This window comes from Panthera uncia, chromosome D1 (genome assembly GCF_023721935.1).
Source record: "Panthera uncia isolate 11264 chromosome D1, Puncia_PCG_1.0, whole genome shotgun sequence".
Classification (NCBI taxonomy): domain Eukaryota; kingdom Metazoa; phylum Chordata; class Mammalia; order Carnivora; family Felidae; genus Panthera; species Panthera uncia.
The window spans coordinates 47,251,824-47,276,690 of NC_064808.1; the positions used below are offsets into that span (position 1 = coordinate 47,251,824).

At 35.6% G+C, this 24,867-nt stretch overlaps 1 protein-coding gene across 1 annotated transcript in view; it reads right to left on the reverse strand.

Annotated features, from left to right (window-relative positions):
* IPO7 (importin 7) overlaps positions 1–24,107 on the reverse strand; it is a 46,112-nt gene extending 22,005 nt beyond the window's left edge. Inside the window, exons 1-6 of the mRNA XM_049650319.1 lie at positions 23,859–24,107; positions 13,464–13,545; positions 9,648–9,801; positions 8,010–8,168; positions 4,074–4,230; positions 2,463–2,552 (exon numbers count right to left, since the gene is read on the reverse strand). Coding sequence (XP_049506276.1) covers positions 2,463–2,552; positions 4,074–4,230; positions 8,010–8,168; positions 9,648–9,801; positions 13,464–13,545; positions 23,859–23,942 — 726 coding nt within the window. The 5' untranslated portion in view covers positions 23,943–24,107. The remainder of the gene's footprint in view (positions 1–2,462; positions 2,553–4,073; positions 4,231–8,009; positions 8,169–9,647; positions 9,802–13,463; positions 13,546–23,858) is intronic.
* Between the last annotated feature and the right edge of the window lie 760 nt (positions 24,108–24,867).

A 24,867-nucleotide genomic window follows, 5' to 3' on the forward strand; every position in this document is an offset into this window, starting at 1 on the left:
AATTTTCAGTTTTCTTAAGTCAAATTTGGGTAAAGTTCTCTAAAAGGTAACATGAAATGTTTCTATAGTAAGAACAGTGTTACTCATGGTTATTCAGTTGTAAATAGTCTAGAGATTGGAGGTAGTCTTAGAGACTGTATTTACTCAAGAAAAATGAAAATTTGTGATTATACGATTTCTGTAAGAACATTCATAGCAGCTTCATTTGTACTACTAAAATCCTGAAACCACCAGATGTCCATCAACTTGTGAATGAATACATAATTGTAGTATATCCACAAAACAAAATATTACTTGGTAATAAAAAAGAACAAACTACTACAATACAACATGAATATATAAGAAACAAACTATTACCACACAACATGAATACATACCATAAATACATTATGCAAAAGAAGGTAAATACAAATAATTACTTTTATTAAGTTCTAGAGCAGGCAAAACTAATCTATGGTGCCATAAATAAGAATGGTAATGGTAGGAATGACTAAAGCTAACTACCAGCAAATATTTTAGGCAATTACATGGATACATATAACTGCTAACTCACTGGGATATTTATTTATAGTATGTGCATATTTATAAATTATACCCAAAAAGTACAGAGTATATAAATGAAAATTTTAAAATTATATTTTGTGGGGCTCCTGGGTGGCTCAGTGGGTTGAGCAACTGACTCTTGGATTTCAGCTTAGGTCTTGATCCCAGGGTTGTGGGATCAAGCACCATGTCGGACTCCACGCTCAGTGTGGAGCCTGCTTAAGATTCATTCTCTTTCTCTCTCCCCCTCTCATGCTTTCTAAAATCAAAATGAAAAATTAAATAAAAAAATAAAAATTATAGGGGTGCCTGGGTGGCTCAAGGGGTTAAGCATCTAACTCATTTAGGCTCAGATTATGATCTCATGGTTTGTGAGACTGAGCCCTGCTTCAGGCTCTGCACTGATAGCGTGAAGCCTGCTTGGGATTCTCTCTCTCTCCCTCAATCTCTCTGCCCATGCTCTCTCAAAATAAATAAACAAAATTATATGTTGTACCTATTAAATGTGTACAGTTTCCTGCAGAGTGGGAGAAATGTCCTATTTATTTCTTCTACACGTTTTTTTTTTTCTTTAAGATAAAAATTTAAGCGATAAACCACAGAACACGAGGTTGGTCTCACTTATGCCACTAATAAAATTATTTTAGATAAATTACATAACCCTTCTAGGTCTCTACTTAAAATAAATCCAGAGGGGCGCCTGGGTGGCTCAGTCGGTTAAGCGTGCTACTTCGGCTCAGGTCACGATCTCACAGTTGAGTTCGAGCCCCGCATCGGGCTCAGTGCTGACAGCTCAGAGCCTAGAGTCTGCTTCGGATTCTGTGTCTCCCTTTCTCTCTGCCCCTCTTCCATTCATGCGTGCGCGCTCTCTCTCTCTCTCTCAAAAATAAACATTAAAAAAAATTTTTTTAAATAAATTCAGAGGGAGTTTTTGAGGATTAAATAAGGTATGTAAGAACACTTAAAACATTTTATGTATTTGGGACCTATGAATTCCCCTACCTCTCTAGAGAACTAGATTATAAAGAAATATAGCTGTTATTTTTAAAATTGTGATTAAATTAAAAACACAGCTGGACAATTCTTTCTGTACTACAAATCACTGAATCGTATACTTTGAAAAGGTGAATTTTACGGCATGTGGGCTTTATAAAGTTGTTATTTAAAAAAACAAGTAATGTAACTAACTACAAAGTTTTACTAATTTGCCAAATTCTTCCCCTGGTTCGTAAGTGTCTGATAAATTAGTAGGTTAAAATCTAACAATGAGTGTCTTTTAAAATTATACATAGTTAACATATAACATTGTATTAACTTAACATGTGTAACACAATGATTTGATATATGCATATATTGTGAAATGATTACCATCGTAAATTTAAGAAGGTAGTCAAAAAATATAAACTGTCAATTATAAGATAAAGAAGTCCTAGATATGTAATGTTCAGCATACTGACTATAGTTAACAATACTGTACTGTATACTTGAAGGTTGCTAAGAGAGTAGATCTTTAAAATTCTTATAAGAAAAGAATTTTGTAACTATGTGAGGTGATGAAGAGCGTGCAACTCTTGATCTTAAAGTCGTGAGTCTGACCCCCACCTCTGGGTGTAGAATTTAGTTAAATAAAATAAAACCTAAATAAGATTTTTAATATTAATAAATAAAAACTGAAAAGAAACAGAAGAATAAAGATAAAGAGATATATATACGTACCTAAATAATAATATATGAAATAACCCTTTATAATTTTTTACTTAGTATATGCACATATGTAAACAAAGTGGTCTCTCCATCTAGAATAATTTGTATTATGAATTATATAAACTCTTAAAAAATTTACAGGAAAGATCAGTTAAAATTTTCAAAAGATACTTAAGTATTTTAGTAATGTTAAGAACACAAGGAGACTTACTTACATTAGGTACATCTCTGTTCACTACAGTCTTTAAAATTTCTATCCATTCTGTCAGGTTCTGTTGGTTTATCAGTTCCAGTGGTAGTGTATACTGAATGAAAATCAAGAATCAATTATTTAAAAATCCTTACAAAAGAAAATCTCACTTCCTTTAATTCTTCACAAAACCTACAAAAAGTATTTCATTTAATCCATAATTCCTGTTTTTAGTACCCAACCAAATTTCTCATTTGGCTGATCTGGTCAGTTATCTACAGTGGAGAGTTGTGGCAATGACAGTAGGCATCCTTGTCATCCAAATTACTGGGAGTATGTTTTATTTTCACCACAGGAGTGACATTATGGACTTCTAGTGAATGTCTTTTATCAAGTGAAGAAAATCTCTATTCCAGGACTCTTAAGAGTTGTTTTAAGTAGGAATGCTTATTAAGTTTGATCAAATGCTTTATCTGATATTCTTAAACATGATTACAGGTCTTTTTTTTTTTCATGTAATATGAGTTAATCACAAAAACTGATCTGTTGATCCACTCTGTTCCTTGGATAAATCCTCTTAATGGGCTCATAAAATCAATATCCTATTTAGAATTTTAGGATATCTATCTATTTTCACAAGTGAGACAGGGCTATATTTTGATACCAGGGTATGCTGGTGTCAAAAAAATTAGTTGGGGAGGTAACTATTTTGTCCTATGCCCTAGAACAATTTATAAAAATAACAACCTAAAAAAGTTATAATCTTACCAACTAGAAAACAAACGAAAACAGTATAGATAGTATATATCCGAATCACTTCAAGTGCCCTTTGCTTAAGACTGGGAGATAAGAGATTGTCTAAATCTATTAAATCTACAGATTTAGCAAAGAAATGCAAAATCCAACCAAACAATAGAGTCGGTTACAATCTTTGGGGAAGTACAGTTCTATTTAAATTATATTTTAAAAGTTAAGCAAGGGCATGGATTGAACCAAAGGTCCTAGTAGATGAGATGAATCCTTCTTTGGCTACATGGCACAAAAAGAACCAGACTTTTAATACTGATCAAAAATGGTTTCATATAAATAATTACATCCCACTGAGAATATACATACAATCACTTTCTTAGTGGATATCTTTTATTGCAGACTTAGAATATGTAAAAATGATGAAGCCCATTATTGTGTGCCAGTCAAGTAAATCAAAAGTACTAGCATTTTTGTGTTAAGCTTAGGAATAGGTTTTGTAATTACTTGGACAATCTAGGTACATTTGGCATATCAGGTTCATGCTAGATATAAACTGTAATTTCAGTAATTGATTTTCAAACTTTGTGAATGCTTAAGGTGAAAGGCATAAAAAATTTTTTACTGATTTTGTAAATAGTGTTAGATGGTTTAAGGGAGCTTAAGATTGACCAGTTATAATTTAAGATCTATTGGAGTTGTTTGTGTATTTAGGGAAGTGTGCTTGGTAAGACTTTTAATGTACTTACAATTTTGGCAATTTATATTTGACTAGCAAAAGATCTACTTGATCCAGATTTTCACATGAAATTAAGACATGGAAATTCTTTATCTTTTAATGTAGCAAAGACAGACTTATTACATATAAAAACGGTTTTATAAAAATTACCTGAACAAGAGCATAGAAGATCTTGAAAATTTGTTTCTGGATAAGGACAGACTGATCAGACTGATCAGAAAGAAGCTGGATAAAACGGTCCTTCAGAACTGGCAGAAAATGCTGCATTGCTGCTACCAGTGGACTCCGTTCCTCTGGTTTCTTGTACCTTTGGGTAGGAATACAAACTAATTCTGTAAGAATTTATTTAACAATTTTATTTATATGTATGAGTTACAAAATTAAACTGCTTGTTTGTTCACATAAATATATAAACAAATACTTCCTAAGCAACTTTAGATTCCTAGAAAGAAAAAGAAAAACCAACTACGGAACCAAATCACAAGCAAAAGCAACTTAAGAAAACCCTGAAATAATAATAAAATATTTAAAATTTTCTGAACATTCATTATGAAGCCGATAATCTTCAAAGCTCCATTAGCATCCTTACTTCCATGGTTTGAGGAAACTGGGGCACAAAGAAGTATCCTTCCCTGTATACTCATCGAGGTATAAACCTCATCAGTCAAGATCAAAGGTCTGTCCTCTTAACCATGTCACTATGCAATCTCTATTTGTGAATACTGATACAAATGAGGAGCTACAATGACTTGACTTTTAAATATTAGCAGCTGACATAAAATCAATTGTATATTACCATCCTTGTTATTTACATACCAAGACCATTAAGGCAGAAATGGCATCTATAAAGCAGAAAATATTCTACTTCTAAAAGTACTATAAACAGGAAGGTCTTTTGTAACCTATCTGGCAACAAAACCTGACCTCAACAGGCTATTTATGACCTTCACTTATCCCATCTAGAGTGGATATTCACACATTTCATAGCAGATATAATAATGTGTTTGAAAAAAACAAGAATGTGTTTGACTACTGAGTGATGGTTCAATTTCAAAAGGAGTGTTTAACATGTATTATGTGAACCTTGCTACCTTTCTAAAATCCAAAAAATCTTGAATTTGGAATCACATTTGTTCAAGGATGTGGGTAAAGAATTGCTGACCTAAGTGAGAAATTTCCGCATAGAGATTTCTCGGCATTTTAACAGTATTATTTAAAAAGGTCTGTTGGTGGGGCGCCTGGGTGGCTCAGTCGGTTAAGCATCTGACTTCGGCTCAGGTCATGATCTCACGGTCTGTGAGTTCGAGCCCCACGTCGGGCTCTGTGCTGACAGCTCAGAGCCTGGAGCCTGTTTCAGATTCTGTGTCTCCCTCTCTCTCTGCCCCTCCCCTGTTCACGCTCTGTCTCTCTCTGTCTCAAAAATAAATAAACGTTAAAAAAAAAAAAAATTAAAAAAATAAAAAGGTCTGTTGGTTTTTTAAAAAATTAAACTATACTTCAACTTAAAAAAATTGTCAAATATGCTTCAATGAAAAACATTTTAAATAACTTAATAGATTAGAAATATAGGAAAGACACCCCAGCTTCATTAAGGAATAGGAAGAAAAGCTCTGCAAAATACAGACTAGTTGTTAAGTCATTATTCTAAAAGACACAATTTATCTTTTCAGATTAATCTAACCCACTTTAAATTGGTGTTCCCTACCAGACTCCAGTTTTATCTACTGGTAGCCTTCCTGAAGGAAGAAAATGTATTTAAGAATTGAATATTTGAGCACATTTTTAAAAGGTAAAGGTAAAAAAGCCAGATTCTTTTTCCCTACTGGATGAAATTAGAACCAAAGTAAATTGCTCACAATAAAAAAACACCAAGACAAATGTTCTCACTAATAACAACAGAGACTATTAAACAATAAACTGACATTATTTTAAGTACTATTTTAATGTGCTAAGAAATTACATGTAGCATACATTTTAAAACATTATCTGCACAGTTGAGTCAAAAAAACCACAAGTTTATGAAAGGAAGCCATTTGCACTCTCCAATCTGATTATATAAACTACAGTAATTATAGAAAATATTTCCTTTAAAAAAAATATTTCCTTTTAACAATAAAGGTAGAACTATATTAGGTGCTTCTCTCCACTTATCCAACCCAGATGATCACTCACATTAAAAGGGTTTGACTACCCATTTCATATTACACATTCTTCTTTCCTACCTCCCTCTCTATATCAAGGAGAGGACTAGAAGTTAGATGGTATTAGTTGCTAATCTAAACTAACTGGTATGTGAAAATAATTATGATAGGAAACAAATCACTACCCCGTAAGACCTGAAAAGTTCCTGAAAGCATGAAAATATGACACTAATAAAAGCGGACTACCACAAGGCTACAATGTGACAATCTGGTGAGCCAGGCTCACCAGAAATCCTAAGTACTAGTCCATCACTTTTCTCTTAAAAAACAAACAAAAAAAATCTTCAATGGTATATCAGCATCTAAAAGAATCACATCCAAATTCTCCATCATGGCATTCAAAACTCTCTTTAACATGGTCCCAATTACCAGACCAAAATTATCCCCCACCTCTCAACAGAAATTATCCATACCATTTAGTGGTCTCCTCACTACCCACTAAAGACAGTATCTCATTTCCACCTCTGTACCTTTCTTTGTTCATACTACTCCGTATGGTGTGACATGCTTTCCTCTTCAAATGCTCCTTCTGTGCTCCTTCAACTGACAAGCATTTCCTGAGGATCTATGCTCCTGAAGACCACCACAACTTCCAATTTCTCCATGAATTTTCTTACAACTGCTTCAGTCCACACAGATCCCTTGTGAACACCTTGTGCTCCACAATCAACACTGGCGGAAAATGAACTGGAATTCCAATACTGTAGCAGCCTCCTATGTCTCCCATTAAAAAAAAATCCCTGTCACACTCTCTCCTGCTAAGATTATAGGACAGGAGAGACTTGAACCTCCTCAATGACAATAGCAGATTATTGTTATTCTCTCTCATTTTAATCACTCACTTACCAGAACTACAACAACTGGCACTCTGACAGAGGTTGGAGCAACAGCTGGAACATTCCTTAGCAGGAAGATGGGTAGCTGGTGGGAACACAAGAAAACACCAGTACCAATGCTGTAAATGGTATATTTCTCTCCTGCTCAGAAGAAAAGCAGCAGTTCATCAGCTACTTTGAGCTGAGACCCAAAAAGGGTATTTATATTGGAGGCTAACTACAAGCCCCAGAATTAGAGGGCTCACAATGGCATCTGTGTAGCTGTTAGGACTGGAAATAAAGCCACCATCATGGTGTTAAGTGTTCCTCATGCCTTCCTCATAATTTTCTAGTATCAAAACTTTTAAGTGCCTACAAATTTCATTACTTTCACTATACACTTGGAGATAATCCCTTCAACATTTGGCTTACCACCTTTAGTGCTATGCCTCAACTTCCAAGGTTATGTATTTTTTCTCATCCCTAAATCCAAATCTAAAATGATCCCTTAACCTAAAATGTGTCTTACTGATACTACTTACTTATATGAACTATAATTTGTTCAAATATGCAAACACTGAAACAGGATCCCTCAAAATACAATGATTAAAAATGATCATATGAAATTTCAACATATCTTTCTTAAAGGATCTTATCAAGACCCCAAATTAAGATAAAAAATTCACAGAAAGCCAGAAGTTAAATAAAGAGCTCTAATGCTCAAAGTACTCTGCTACCCTTCACATTTTAAAAAAGCTCATGTTTAGTTTAGGCCTTTAATCAGCACAAATTGATGAGCCCATATTGAGGAATTAAAGATAACTCAGTTTTTGAATAGGGAAACATAGCAAGAAAAAAGGGCACAAGGAGTTTCTTAGTTGAATCAACAGAAGCAATTGTAGAATTAAAATAAGAATGCTATTTCAAAAAGAAAATACTGAATTAAAATCAACATATAATTCACTAATATTTATATACCAAATGTAATTTTAGATGTTCAAACAGACTACCTTAAAATTTCCATGCTTTTCCTACTTCTCAAATCTCTGAAGGAATTGAGAGACACTTACTCATAATTTTTCACAAGCTGATAAAGGCAAAGAAGAATTCCTAGCCAACAAGCACTGTTATCAGACTGAAGATAAAAGCCAATTTTGTCCACAATGGCAGTCCAGCGGCTTGGATAATCGTGTTTGATGATATGGTGAATGCATGTAGTAAGCTGTACCCTGAAAGTCAAAAATAAACAATAAAGAGGAAGAAATGCTACCTAGATAAAATTCTGCTCCAAGAAAATTGCTGTTTAGACAAAAGTAAGCCACTGAGCAAAATCTACCTGTTCCTACTGATTTAAAAGAAACCCAACAAATGTTACAAGGTGATTTGGGGGCCCCTGGGTGGTTCAGTCGGTTAAGCGTCTGACTTCAGTCCAGGTCACGATCTTGTGGTTTGTGGGTTTAAGCTCCACATCAGGCTCTGTGCTAATAGCTCAGAGCCTGAAGCCTGCTTTGGATTCTGTGGCTCCCCCTCTCTCTGCCCCCTCCCTTGTTTTCTCCCCCGCCTCTGTCTCAAAAATAAAAAAAATTTTTTTTTAACTAAAAAAAAATTTTTTTAATGTCTATTTACCTTTGACACAGAGAGAGACAGAGTGCAAGCAGGGAAGGGGTAGAGACAGAGGGAGACACAGAGACAGAGGGAGACACAGAATCCAAAGCAGGCTCCAGGCTCCGAGCTGTCAGTACAGAGCCAGACGCGGGGCTCAAACTCACGAGCTGCAAGATCATGACCTGAGCCAAAAGCCGGCTGCCCAACCGACCAAGCCACCCAGGAGCCCCCTCAAAAAAAATTTTTTAATACAGGTGATTTTATTTTTTTATTTTTCACCCCTATCATCAACTGACGAGTTTCATTTAGAACATAGTTATTCTCATTAAAAATTCTGCAGAATCATATAAAAATAAGGGCTTTTAAATATCAAGACTATAAAATATGGGGCACCTGGGTTGCTCAGTCAGTTAAGCATTCGACTCTTGGTTTCAGCTTGGGTCATGATCTGGCGGTTTCTTGAGTTTGAGCTCCACATTGGGCTCTATGCTGGCAGCATGGAGCCGGCTTGGTATTTTTCTCTCCCCATCTCTCTGCCCCTCCCTCACTTACATGTCTCTGTCTCTCTCAAAATAAACTTAAAAAATTAAAAAAAAAAAAACCAACAACCAAGACTATAAAATATAACATATATGACAGCATTCTAAAGTTTTCTTTTACCTGTGTCCACCTGATCACACTATGTTTCACAAGTTTTACAGGAAGTTTAAAACCTTTAGGTTTTATAAGTGTAAAAATCACAGTAAGAAAATTAAATAAAAAGAAATTTGCCTGTAACAGCATTTGTTAAGTTTACTGCTATAAAAATGACAGGTTTTTAGGGGCGCCTGGGTGGCTCAGTCAGTTAAGCACCTAACTCTTGATTTCAGCTTAGGTCATGATCTTATAGTTATGTGAGATCAAGCCCGAAGCAGGGGCTTGAGATTCTCTATCTCCCCCTCTGCCCCTCTTCCCTGCTTGTGCTCTCTCTCTCTCTCTCTAAAATAAAAAATTAAAAAAATTTAAAAAAAAAGACAGGTTTTTATGTTCTGGAAAGACCCCCTCCCAAACTCCACAAATTATATACCTGCAACAATGGGTAAGTTTTAAAAATATACATATACCTGATGAGCTCAGGAGAGTGGATAATAGCTTCTACAATATTTTCTCGAATACAATGTCGATCTTCTTCTGGAATAGTATACGGAGATATATCTCCTGGTGCTGTTTCCCGATCAGGCCAATACTGTGTTATCATATTTTTCAAATAGATAACACCTAAAATGTAGATAAATTTGACAACAGTATTTACTGTGAAAGCATTGTGAATACCCCTATAAGTGTCCACACCTCAATTTATTTCTTTCGGACCAACCACTATCAGTAAAGCTATCCTTTTTTAAAAACAAAATACTGCCTTCTATTATTTTAAAAGTTGATAATCAAAATACAAGTTTAATTCTTAGCTACTGTTATGATCCATAAAGTTATTATTAAGCATATAGCCTTAGAGAACTCTGCAAATAAACACACTGTACAAACAAAACTGCTAAAGACTTTTTACATCACATTTATTCCTAATATTTTTTATCCTGTTTTCTGTCGGAAAGCTATTTAATTTCACCTTATCAATTTTCTAAACGAAGCCTCTAAAGATAAAACCACATACACAAACCAATATAGCTTCTACAATTAGTAACACTACTATAGACTGAATGTTTGTGGCCCCCCTCAAGTTTATGTCAAAATCCTAACCCCCTAAATGACAGCATTAGGGGTGAGGCCTTTTGTAGGTATGTGACAGCATTAGGGGTGAGGCCTTTTGTAGGTGATTAATGCCTTTAAAAGAGAAACCCTAGAGGTTCTTCCCCTTCCACCATGTGAGGTTCTAAGAACCAGAAAGTGGGTTCTCATCAGACACCAAATCTGCTGGCTTCTTGATCTTAAGACTATTCAGCTTCTAGAATTGTGAGGAATAAACTTCTGTCATGCAGTCTATGGTATTCTGTTACAGCAGCCCAAACTGACTAAGACGTACAAAGGCTGTTATTTTTATCATAGAAAAATTATAGTATAAAAATCTCTAGTCTACAAATTTAAGCATTTCATTAATATGCAGTTGTACTACTTCAAATTCATTTTATTTTATGGGAGAATTTGCTATGTTCAAAAATTACAGATTACCTATTTTGCGTTACCGATCACACTGCTATCTTGAACATTGCTAGTTAACATGAACTAGATTGCTAACAGTGCTTTTAATCCAGTCCTCCCCTTCCCATGAGAGAACCTTCAATCACAAATGCATAAGATGTACAGGAAAGGGAAATTATTCAAAATTAATCAATTACTAAATTCTAAAAAATACCAGCTCTTCTCTGATTAGTAATTAACACTTACCTGGAGTTTTACACCTATTTGAATAAGGATAACTAATACATCTATGATTTTTACATTCTACTTTGTTTATCTTGGGAATTAAAATAATATCCCACCTTAAAAGTATTGCAAAAGAGATTAAGACTACACATTAAAATACCCTTAGTATTGCAAAAGAGATTAAGACTACACATTAAAATACCCTTCAACAAAAGTTTTAAGACAAACTACATCTACAGTAAAGAACACTGACTCAGGGAGCCTGGGTGATTCAGTCAGTTATGCATCTGACTCTGGATTTTGGTTGTGATCTCAAGATCATGAGACTGAGCCCCAGTTAGGGCTCCATGCTGAGTGTGGAGCCTGCTTGGGATCCTCTCTCCCTCTCTCTCAGCCTCTCCCCCACTCAAAAACATAAAAATAATAAATAATTAAAAAAAAAAACATGGACTCAGTATATGTAACATATTTAAGATTAGTACTATTTCCAGAATTTTTATTCTTCCAAAACAGAACAAAGATTAAAATTAAGACTTGATACACTCCTATGTCCTCTGCATAGAGCCTCTGAGTATTTATTTCTATCATCTAGCAGCTGCTATCACCATATGCCCTATACTAAAGAGTAGCATTCAATTTTTTTTTTTAAGTTTATTTATTTTGAGAGAGAAGGAGAACGTGCACATGGAGAAGGGGCAGAGAGAGAGAGAATTCCAAGCAGGCTCTGTACAGTCAGTGTGTAGCCCAACATGGGACTCGAACTCAAGGACCATGACATCATGACCTGAGCCAAAATCAAGAGTCAGATGCTTAAGTGACTGAACCACCCAGGTGCCCCAGGATCATTCAATTATTATAAGAATGCAACGTTTAAAGTAGTTATTGTATTTTAAAATTTTTACTAATTCCACAGTTTGGCTGCTTCTGGTTTTGTACATACTAAACAACTTTCTAGCACAATTTAATTTTGTTAATGCACATAATCATGTCTCAAAATATTAAGGTCCCTAAATGCCACTTACAACATCTTAAGTAAAAATTTCATATTTTAAAGTCAAAGATTCTTATTTAAAAGAATAACCAAATGGGAAAATGCCAACTTCACTGGTAAAAGAGAAAGGACAGTGAAAATAAAGATTTATATCTGACCAGGGTCCAGTGAAATCACTATATTTTATAAACATAAAAAATATTCTATTATTGTGCTACTTGTATACCAATATTGTAAAAAATAATAAACTTATAGGCATTCATTTATTTTTTAATTACTTTTGGTGTATCAGGCAGTATTTTAGGTACTGGGAATACAATTGTTAATGAAACAAATCTAAGATTAAATGCTAACAATTGAGAAATGGTTCACTGCCTATGGCACATTATGGTAAATTATGTAGCCACTGAAATATAAGTTTTAAAACTAACACTATGTGAAGAAAAGGGAAATGATTACATTAAATGAAGCAAAAAAAATTTAACGAAACTGATGTAGGGAAAAAGAACAGCAAGAAATAATACCAGAATATAACTGGTTTTCCTAGAATGGTGCAATTATTAGTATTTTATATTTCCTATAACAAAATTAATACATCTGCAAATAAATTTAGTAACAGGACCCTAAAGATGGGAATTCCATTATTTTGCATACTAACAGCTAATATCAGAAGTAGTGTACCACATTTTCACACACTATTTGGTACTGAGAGAATTGCTCAATATCTTGTTGAAACTGGAACTAAGAAATACAGTAGTCCCCCCCACTTCTGCAGTTTCACTTTCTGTGGTTTCAGTTATCCACGGTCACCCACAGTCAGGAAGCAGATGAGATGATCTTTTCTGACGTATTACCAGAAGGCCAACAGTAGCCTAGCATCATGTCAAAATGCCTACATCATCTACCACACCACATCTCATTGCACAGGCACTTTATCTTCTCACACCATCACAAGGGTAAGTACAGGAAAAGAAGGTATTTTGAGAGAGACCACATTCACATACCTCTTATTACAGTATATTGTTATAATTGGTCTAATTTTTATTAGTTACTGTAACTAATCTCTTACTCGCCTAATGTACAAATTAAACTTTATCAATAAGCATGTATGTATAAAAATAAATGTAGTATATCTAGCATTTGGTACTATACACAGTTTTAGGCAATTACTGAGAGTCTTAAAATGTATCCAGCATGGATAAGTGAGGGCTACTGTAGTATTTTTTTAAATGATTTAAACAATAAAGGCAAAAATTAAAGGAACAACTGATAAACAAAGAGGTTTGTATCTTAGAAGCATCCACTGGGCAAATAAACAGGGAATGAACAATCTTTTAATAAACCTTATCAATTTCTCTTTTTAGCTTCTCTTTTAATTCAAGGAAATACCACATTTTTTTCTGCCACCAAATATCGAGGCACTAGCTGTTTGTAGTAAACACAAGAGGGCAAACCAAGTTTCAGGGAAGAAAATCAATGAAGGACCATCCCAACATACCTCTGCTATTCAACTATGAACCTTTTAAATAAATGACTTACATAAACCCAAGAAAATAATTTAGTAACTTGCCTGCCTGTCTCACAGGTAAATCCAGTTGTTCCGACATAGTAATCTGAAGCAGTGTTGAAACAAAATTCAGAGACTTGTGTGCCTACAAACAAAAAAACAGGTTTTAAATTTCTGCAAATAAATATTCTCAGTACTTTATTCCACTGTTTGGCACAAAAGGCTACCCACCTGGAAGTTGGTCCCAGCCTTATTTCCCATCACTCACCAACTATGAACTAAAAGAAAAATTTAATAACCTAACTCCTAAAATATTTTGGATGTTTGTATTTGCCTTCCCGTTTATCCCAACTAGCATTCTTAACCTACACTGGCACCAACAGCTCAAAAACCATATCCTCGGTAATGTCTATTTCCCCAATTCAGTAATAATTTCTCAGTAGAGATGTTCTACTAAGTGGCTACACACAAACGAAGTCAGTAAAAATTAACAGCCTGGAAAGTGGTTTACAAGGGGCTAATAATGTTTTATTTCTGAATATGGCTATTTTACATAGTGTGTTCAGTTTGTGAAAATTAATCAACTGTACCTTTATGACTATTCTGTATGCATGTTACATTTAAATACAAAGTTAAAAATCAATAGCTTTGAACATATGATAAAAGTAGTATACAAACTATAGGATTATTTAATACACTTATATGAAATTCCAGTGCAACATACACAGAAAATAATGAAATATATCCAAAATGCTACTATAGTTGTATCTTGGGTGGTAGGATTATAAAGAAGCTATTCTTCACACATTTTCTATTTTCCAGTTTATACTATGGACCCTGGTCACTTTCATTAACAGTACTAAAAAGTTAAAGACTCCTAAAGTTGTCATATTTGTTTCTGGTTTTCTAAAAAAGAACTGGGGGAACCTGGACGGCTCAGTCGTTTAAGTGTCCGATTCTTGATTGCAGCTCAGGTCATGATCCTAGTGTCGTGGGATCTGGCTCCATGCCTTGCATGGAGCCTGCTTAAGATTTTCTCTTTCCCTCTGCCCTTCACCCACGCACCCACTCTCCCTTTCTCTCTCTCTCTCTCTCAAAAAAGCCAAAACAACAAAAAAGGCAAGACTACCTTTACCTGAACATTAACAGCAGCATTATTTATAATGCCCTCAAGTGGAAACAACCCATGTCTACCAACTGATGAATAGACAAGCAAAATGTGGCTTATCCATACATAATGATTAAATATTTGGTAGTAAAAAAAATGAAGTACTGATACATGCTACAACATATGTGAACCTTAAAAATATATTGTGTGAAAGATGCCAATACTCCAGGACTGGGAGTTGGCAGGGGGCAGAGAGGGAGATGGAGAGTGACTGCTAACAGGCACAGAGTTTCTTTTTGGGGTGATGAACATGTTCTAAAGTTTGTGGTGATGGTTGCATAATTCTGAATATACTAAAAACAACTGAATTGGATACTTTAAGTGGTTGAATTCAAGTTATAAAAAAAACTGAACTATGAAAATAAGTGCTTATTTTATTACTCTTTAAGTTACTTTGCCTTCAGAAACACAAGCACATATCTCAAAAGTGCAAGTGAGGAAAAAAAGTGTTCCTTTCAGACAACTGAGCTAGACCACGTGGTAAGAAAAAAAAGGATGTTTCTGACAGCAGAAACAGCACAAGCAAACTCAACCTGGGACATTTATATTTATATACCTGCCCCGCACAAATTTCCATCCAGCTGAAATCCCTAATGCCTTGTATCCTCCCAAAGAAGGTAACAAATAGACATAAAGTAATACTAAATATCAGACATGACATTTTCAAGAAAATCCAGAGCAAAAGTAGATTAGCAATTACCTAGACCTGGGATACAAGATTAAACTGGAAGGAGGGAGTTTACTGAGAAAACAAAAATATTCCAAAACTAGATTGTGGTGACAGTTGTACAACTTGCTAAATCTACTAAAAATAAAAATCACTGAGTTTCACCTAAAACAGTTGTATTTTATGGCATGTAAATTATACCTCAATAAAGTTTAAAAATGAAGGAAAAAAAGACCATGGATTGGTACAACTGTAAAACAGAGATCAAATAAAGATACATTTTAACTGTTCAAACAGGAAAACCTCCTTTTAATCACTAGCCTCATTCTTCATCACAAAAACCTTTTAAAATCTGAGTAATTGGGGTACATGGGTGGCTCAATTGGTTAAGCATTTGACTTCAGCTCAGATCACAATCTCACAGTTTGTTGAGTTTGAGCCCCAAATTGCGCACTGAGCTGATATTGAGCCAGCCTGGAATTCTCCCTCCCCCCTCTTGGGTATGCGTGTGCGCGCTCTCTCTCTCTCAAAATAAACTTAAAAAAAATAATAAAATCTGAGTAATTATGTTATCACTCTCAACAGTTTGGCAAACATTGATATGGGCCTCAAGATGCTACAATAAATCTTTTAGAGTATGAGTTAGAGATGCTGACACTAATTATAGGCCCTTCTTCAAGCTTCTCGTTTCCAGCAATCAGAGAACCAGAAGAACTGAAGCAACAAATGGGTCATCATACATCATTAGGTAGAGCTACAACGGCTAATACTAAAGTTTAAAAGCTGCTAACCACAACACAAAATTACCTTTCAAGACAACTTCTTACCTTCTCATTGTCATCAACCCAGACAATTCAACATTCACCCTTAAACCCATTTCATCAAAATTTTTCAAAAGCCACAACCTGAATTCCATTTCCTTTAACTCCACTCCACCTATTGGTACTTACAATGTGTCAGACACTACAGAGATAAAAGATCACTATAAGGTAGGTTGGGGTATTAATTCTATTTCGACGTAAAATTTTGAGTTAGGTCCAAAAGGACTTACCATATAGATGAGATTGGGGTGGGATTTTTAAAAAGAAAAGAAGTATGGGTTATATTCAAGAGATTATTAGGAGAATGAAAGACAATAATGAAAGACGAAAATGAATAAATTGTGACATCAAGATCTAGTTAAGTGTGAACTTTTTTTGAAATTTTTATACAACCAGATAAGGAAGATAATAAGGTCTTGAAGCAGTATCAAGGATTTAATTCTAGGATAAATGAATATAAAACATCACAGGTGGAAAGCTATTATTATAACAGGTAATAATAGGCCTGAAAAACTTCTACTCTAGGGGCAGCTTCCCCCACCTCCCTAAGTAAGTCTAACTTTACAAAAGGAAAAAATGATTACACATACCCACATAAACAAATTTCGCCAGACCCTTTAACCTACAATCTTATCCCCACCCCCTTACTAGCTTTCTACTCACTAACTCTGTATTCAGAAAATTGTTTTCTGTAAGATTACCAATATTTTAAAAGCTTTTTCCATCAAAAAAGTCTAAATTTTGCTTTAACCTCCCTCATTTAAAAATAACAACCCTTTCTTTTTCTAATAGCTTTTTACTTAATACATAAGTAATTCGTGTTGACTCGTAGAAAAACTAATCATTGAAGTAAAAAGGAAACGAAATTACCCACAACCAACCTTCTTACTTAAAACTCCTTTTCTTGGCTTCCTCCTTTTATATACAATTCTCCAGTCTCCTTTTTTCTGTTTCTCAAAGTTCCAAAAATAGGAATGGCCAAAAGTGAAGCCCTCCAGTCCACCCTACACCTCCAGATGACACTCCCTCCCTCTCAATTCACCAAGAAAAGTCTCCTTTCCATTGTTGCTTTCTCTCCTAACCTTCAATTCCACATTCCCTATTGCCTGCTACACATTTTCCCTCTGATATTTACCAGCTCCTCAAACCCAACTTAAAATTTAAGCCATGTTTTCTCCAATATCAGTTTCCCCTCTAGACCTACATTTTCCAATGTAATTACCTAATGTCAATATCTTTTAAAGCTAACTCTTTAAGAGGTAACTTTTTATTATTTCTCTCCAGTGGAATGCAATCTGAAAGACCTTCAATTAGCTACTGTACTTAACACTATTTATAAGGAAAAAGATGCGCATAAGGGCACTGTGACATCAGAATACATAAATGAATACAGCCAGATAATTTCAAGAGCAAAGGGATTTCTAACTTTTCTGTTTTACTAGAGAATTTGACAAATATCCCGATTTTATCTACCTGAAATATTAGGCATAGTGAGGTTACATCATCATAGTGATAGAATCAGGACCAGCCTGAGGCTCTTCACTAAGTCTTCCAGCCTTTCATTAAATAGCGGTACTACATAAATGCTTTCCCACTAAGGAGTTTTAAAAAACTTAATTATAAAGGACTTAGTAACCAAAAGAAAAAAAAACCCACTTTAAATCAAATATCATTAATGTGCCACTGATAGAAGCAAACAATAAGTAAAATAATATATGCATCTACTCTATCTGAAAAAGAAATTTTTCTTATAAACATTAATATGGCAATATCTTTCTTTCAGATCTTTAACATGCTGTGTCACTGAATAACTTCCTATCTAACAGCCAAAGTATCCAGACTTTCCCTCTCCCAAATTCAGAAGAGTATCTACTTAGAGATATTCCTAATTAAGGAATTTTACCTGCTCAGGGTACAGACAATTCTGTCTTCCAAAAACACATATTTTATTCTCATAAGTATTTTGCTGAATTTCTAGACATGCCAAATTGTCCTATAAACATGCCATCATTTTGCACTTTTCCAGATCTAAGATTTTCATTAATTGAACATTTCAAAAGTCCTTTAATTAAACAATCAAATTCACCATTTATAAATAAAAATTTATCACTTACACTAGTAATTGTAATCATCTGTGAAAACCCTAGAAGGGACTCAGGTAGTTTATGTATTTAAAAGATAAACACAAAATATCAAGAAACATATCAAAGCTAAGTCCACTTACTTTTTCACATAACGAATGTGAGAAACAGCATGTCTATCACATGACCATCTTATAGCACATTAAGCTTAGGAATTGAAGGTTTAAAATGCTCCTAGGTAAGCTTTCTAATTCTACTTATGGCAGTTTTTCTTGCTGCAAGTGTAAGAGGGGAAGGGATACTGATACTTAGATTCTATCTGCCTTAACCAAAGTCAGATTTAAAAGTATCTTTATCCAAAACTTACACATAGCTCTACTGTAAGTCCAACCACATGTGTTATGAGGGCCGTGTTGACTATGAAACTCCAGAAAGGTAGGAATCAAGAATCTTTCCATCTACTTAACTCAGTACCTACCACAAAGACATTTGCTATTAAATACACGAGACTGGAAGCTGTCATCCTAAATAAACGTTTCAAAAAAATTTTCCTGACATTACATTTAAAACTTAAGTTCAAATGTAAACTTCATGAGAGTGAGGACTTTGTCTTATGTATGGTATCAGACCTCCAGCATTAAAGATAGGATTTGCCACATGATAGTCACTCAAATTTTTTTTAAGTTTATTTATTTTGAGAGAAAGCATGAGGGGGAGGCCAGAGAGCAGGAGAAAGAGAATCCCAAACAGGCTCAGCACTGGCAACACAGAGCCCCAATGTGGGGCTGGAACTCATAACCTGAGCCAAAGTCTAACACAACCAACTGAGCCACCCAGGTGCCCCTCAAATATTTTTACAGTTTATTTATTTTCACAGAGAGAGAGAGAGAGAGCACGTGCGCAAGTGACAGACGGACAGACAGCAGGAGAGGTGTAGAGAGAGAGATTCCTGAGCAGGCTCCACCCTGTCAGTGCAGAGCCCAAGGAAGGCTGGATCCCACAACCATGCGATCATGACCTGACCTGAAACGAAAAATCGGATGCTTAACCGACTAAGCCACTCAGGTGGCCCTCTTCCAAATATTTTAAAAATAACAGAAGCAATTATTTGTTGAACGTCTATGCTCAGCTAATACTCTGAAGATTTAAAAAAAAAAAAATCTTCATCTACAGATTTTATTCTCATTGGAGATTAAGTTCAAAGTCAATGCACTTTTAGAGTAGAAAAGACAGCAACCATCTAGTTCAAATAAAATTAAAATAGTTAAAATTTAAGAATATATACAACTAGGTATTAAAAAGGTGAGTTTTGAGTTTACAAAGTACCACAGAAGGTCAGAGTAGGAAAAGATGGCATTTAAGATGGTATTGATGAGATTTGTGAACAGGAAAACTTTCATTTTTAGGTTATAAGAGCTTAATAGGAGGAATGAGTAGCATGAGCAAAGGTTTGTATGGAAAGGTTTCCACTGAACAACACTGGCAGCTAAAGCAGGAAGAACTGCAGAGACTGTTGTCTATTATAATAATCTGCCAAAAACCTTCACAGATGTCTTAACTTTATCTTATAAAGGAAGAAACAAGTTTTTCTGAGTGAGAGCAAGAGTAGGAAGTAGGAGTCTCTGGAAACATAACAAATAATTAATGTTGAATGAACAAATACCAAATGTCACATATTTTAATTTCCTAAAATTTTTTAGAACTGTACTTCTAGATCTATAGAAGTCAATTAATCTCAAAGTATATAATTTACATGTCAAATGAGTTTCCTGTACACAAATCTACTTTAAAGATTAAAAGACATTTCTGGCTATTATTCAAGTTCTTATTTCTCCATGCATACAACAAAATATTTACTGAGAGCCCACTGAGTGTCAGGCACTGTGCTTATAATTGTGCCAATTTTCATGATACAATAATGCTATCTACTAACAATCTCAGTGTCCAAATAAGTACTTGTATTCTTTCTCCATTTTCCACTAAAATATGAAACTACTATAGTTAGACTGAGACAAGAAATAAAATGTATAGTGTGGTAGAGTGGTTAATCAATTGGCACTGATGCAGTGGTTCAAATAACCTGGAGAGAACTTAGCAGGTTCCAAGCACTTTGCTGAATTTTTTACATGCATCAACTCACATGACACAGTGATATACACACTATTACTACTTTTATTTTGTACATAAGGAAAATGATGCTTAGAAGTTAAATAACTTTCCTAAGATCCTCCAATTAGTGCAGAATGCTTCATCGTTAAAAAAAAAAAAAAATCAAATAACTAAGGAGGTTTTCAATTATATTTCCAAGAATGCTTGTACTTTTTAATGGTTTCCTCCAGTCTTTGAGGCAAAGTTTGTTACATGAAGAAATTTCAAATTGAGACATGATAATGTAGTCCAAAATTATAACAGCAAAAAAAAAAAAAAAAAAAAAAAAGGATCAAAATTCATGCCATGCTACAGTGTAAATCAGTGGTGAATACTAAAATGTGTCTTGAAAATATCTGCCAAAAAAACAGTCTCCTTACTGTGGTCTCCAGCAGTCTCATGGAAATTTCTTAATTTTATCTATATGAAATATAAAAAACATATAAATACTCTAAAAATTCTCTAATGAGAGATGGTATAACAGCTAAAGTCTTACTGTTTGTTATCTGTCATAATAAAGTCAGTAAAGCCTAACACTAACAAATCAAAGAATTGCAGTGACAAAAGACAAAAATTCCTCACCTCATTAAACTTGAAAATTATACTGACGAGAATAAGTAAAATATGTATGACAAACCAGTGTTACAGAGAAAAATAAACTAAGGGAGGTATAGTGTGTCTGGGGTGTCATAGCCAGGGGAACTCCTTAGTGATATGGAGACAGTTGAACAATGATAGAGGGAAGTAAGGAAACAAGCATAAGAGATAACTGAGTAAAAGAGGTTCCACACAGATGAAACAGTTAAGTGTAATCACTGCGAGGCAAGAGCACTTTGTTTTTGTTTTATCTGCACTATTAATACTTTGATAACATTTACAATTTTTACAGTTCGTGATTACTTCGCTTAGCTGAAAAGATTCACTCAAATGTCAATCTTTTTCTTTTAACGAAAATGAACCAAAATATAACTTGCTGAAAAAAAACAAAAACCAGTATGGAATGATTGCTTCATCCTGTCTTATCCAAAATCAAGAAGAGCCTGATGGAAATAAAATGTTACTTCCTCATTCTTGCTACAGTCAAGCTTCTTCAAGACTTATCTGGAATCTATTTCCTAAATTAAGGTTCTGCCACAAAAAAAGTCAAAGCAAGAAAGTATTAAAATGGGAACACTTCATTAAAGTGGAATGAAGACTAGAGATGAGAATATTCTAATTAAAAGAAAAGTTACCTTAGGAAACTTACTAAAATTGAGGTGTGATAATTGAAAGAAATTTGCAAAATGTGAACAGCTAACAATTACAGAAATACAGGCTAGACACCAAATTTTCTTTCACAGAAAAGCAGTGTTCACTACTCCAAAGTATTCCAAAACTCTAACAGAAGCTTAACAGTTAAGTAAAAAATGCTATGAATACTATTTTGATTATTCATCTTCCAAAAATCAGATTGTGAAATATTTATCCTAGGTCTCAATTACAAAATGTCATCATATATAACCAGACATTTAATAACTGCTTGAAGAATGAATGAATTTCAAATTTTTCTATTAGGGAATCAACTTTTTTTTTCAAATAGTAATTTTTAAAATTAATAATTACACACAGCATGTTTTGGCAGGATAATAAAGTCATAGTAGAAATCACTGTGACTGAACTTTTAGAGTGCCTAAACTTACACATGTATTAATACTTCATAAACAAAATGTTAATCTTAACCTGTGTCTATCACAAAAATAAATCAAAATAAAAAGTGATCCATAACTACCTCCATAGTTTCATAATGGTTCAATATGGGAATTTGTTTCAGTGCATTATTTTATATCCAAAAGAAATCTAAGCTCCTCCCAAGGTGACTTTGAGCCTAAAAATTTGAGCACTGGGGCATGACTGGCTCAGTGGGTGAAGTACGGGACTCTTGATCTCAGGGTTGTGGGTTGAAGGACCACCTTGAGTGGAGAGAATACTTAAAAACATCTTTAAAAAAAAAAACAAAAACTTGAGCATCACTCTTGGTATGATCTAATGATGGTCTCATTTATATACATAAGAGTTAACTTTTTTAGGGGTGCCTGGGTGGCTCAGTTAAGCAACCAACTATTGATTTCCGCTCAGGTCATGATCTCACCATATGTGTGGCTCCCTCTGTGCTGGCTCCCTCTTTCTCTGCCCTTCCCCTGCTCACATGCTCTCTCTCTCTCTCTCTCTCTCTCAAAATAAATAAACATTAAAAAAAAAAAAAAGATTTAACTTTTTTATTTTGAAATAATTTTACACTTAATTTGTCTAAACTCTGTGGGTGGTCTTCTTAAAACACAAGTTCCTTGAGGGCAGAGATCTCTGACATAGCATTGTACACTGATGCTGTCCTGTTAGGAATGCTCCTGTGGCTTCTGCAAAGTCAATAATAAGTAATGTTTTTAAATGAGTTACTTACCAGTTAAGAGAAGCATAAAATAACTGAATTTCTACTTTAAAAAGGGACTTCTTTTTCCGTTTAAAAATAAATGTACACTGAACTTCACTAAAGCTTGCACTCAGTAGTATACCAAAAGCCAATTATTAACTGGCATAGGAATTACAGGGGTCCTTTTAAGAAGCCTTTAAAATACTCACTAAAATATAAAAACTTGCATTGATTTAGAAATAATGAAACTTAAGGTAGTACAATAGTATGCCCACATATTAAAGCTGTTTTCCAAAGGGTGGTCCCTCGAAAATACGGAGGAAAAAAGGAACCAGTCATGAGCGAGTTGATATGGAGCTTGGCACATTTCAAGGCACTCGGCCTTACATTGTCTCACTTGACCGTCACAGCAACCCTGTGGCCTGATGTTATGAATGGGAGATACTCAGCATTAAAAGGTTAAGCGACTTGCCCAAGGTCAGTCAAGAAAATTAGTGGTTCAGCTCTACCTAGAAGGGTGCACTTCACCTGACTTTCTACTACATTGTCCTGCCTCCCCGACGGAGGCATTATTAGAGTAAAAGAGCAGTGAATCAGACTGGTATCCAGCACTACCCTCGCCCTGCCAAAGAGGCGGGGGCTTGCCTCTGAAAGCTTTCCCTAACAGCTCAGTCGCAGAGAAGAAAGTTGTGCCGATCACCGATCAGCCCACTTAAGTGACAGGATGACAGGCGCAGCCCCCAAAGGACCAGCTTCTGCATTCCCAGGAGCCCCTCCAAACCCGACGCCAGCGAGACTGCTCCCGGAAACGTCTGAAAAACCTTTCAGCGAGTTTCGCCCCCTCCTGGGCGCGAGGAACGAGCTGGGTATGAGCCAGAGGGCGGCCGGCCACCCGAGCCAGCCATGTGTCCAGCCCGTCACGCCCGCCTCGCCTCAGCCGGCTCCTCATGCCTTGACCGCAGCCAGAGGCCCAGCTCAGGATCCGACGCAAAGGCTGCCTTAGCCACCGCCACCACCGCAGCAGTCTGAGGCGCCCCGGCGCGGCACTCGCAGTTAGGTTCCCGCCCCACCCCTCCAGTTGGGCCCCTCAGCGACGCCGTCCGCGCTTCTGGCCAGGCCCGGAGGGCTCGGCCTGCCACAGTCCACCGCCCGCCCGGCGTCCTTACTTCATTGAGCTGGCGCTCCGCGGCCTCACGCAGGGCTGGGTCCATGGTGCCCCGCAGGGCCTCGATAATGGTGTTGGGGTCCATCGCAGCGCGGACTCGGTCAAACCCGGAGCTCGGGTGCTACTGGGCCAGGAATAGTGCCGCTCACTGCGCACATGGACCTGCCGCGCTCCGCAGCGGCAACCGGCGCGAAAGGAAAGAGAAGCGCCAAGGCCCCGGATAGAACCTCTTCGCCTCGGCGTGGAGGCGGGAGATGCTCCAGCCACTTCCTGTCGGCGCGCCCGCGGGGCACCTTGGGAGACGTAGTCCGCGTGAGCTTTCCACATCCCACGTGGCCCTGAACTGTTGCTCCTACAGGCAACTCTTGCTTTTCAAAAAGGGAAAATGTTCAAACTCCACAGTAAAAAAAATTAAAACAAACCCAAGGATTTCCCATAATAATATACCTCTGGTGATTGTGAGGTGAATCTAACGCAATGTATGATGCAATCCATTGCTAGTAGCTTTGTAATTGAAGGTAATCTTTTGAAAAGCAGTTTGAGATGTGTTTCTAGATGCCATAAAAGTATTCATAATCTTTGCCCCAACTATTCCCATTAATGAGACTTTATCTTAAGGAAATAACACAAAAGATTAAATCTGATTTATGTGTAAAAGATATTATAACATTACATATTTATGATTATCAAATATTAAAAATATGGTTTTTATTGAGCACCCAAATTTTGGTAGGAACTTTCTATAAATCAACTGTAAATGCAGAATAAGAGCATAATCCCTATTGGAACACTACCTTCTTTAAAACAGTTAAAGCAACAGTTTCAGAAAAGTTAAATAACATGCCCAAGGTCACTTAGGTAGTAAGAAGTTCACCCAGGATTTCAAACCTAGGATGTTTCTGTTTTAAAAGATTTCATTCTCTTTACTGAATCACTCTGCCTTTCAAGAGAAATGTCGAGTGATATAGGAATTGTTAAGCAAAGTAAAAGAATTCAGTCAGTTAAATATT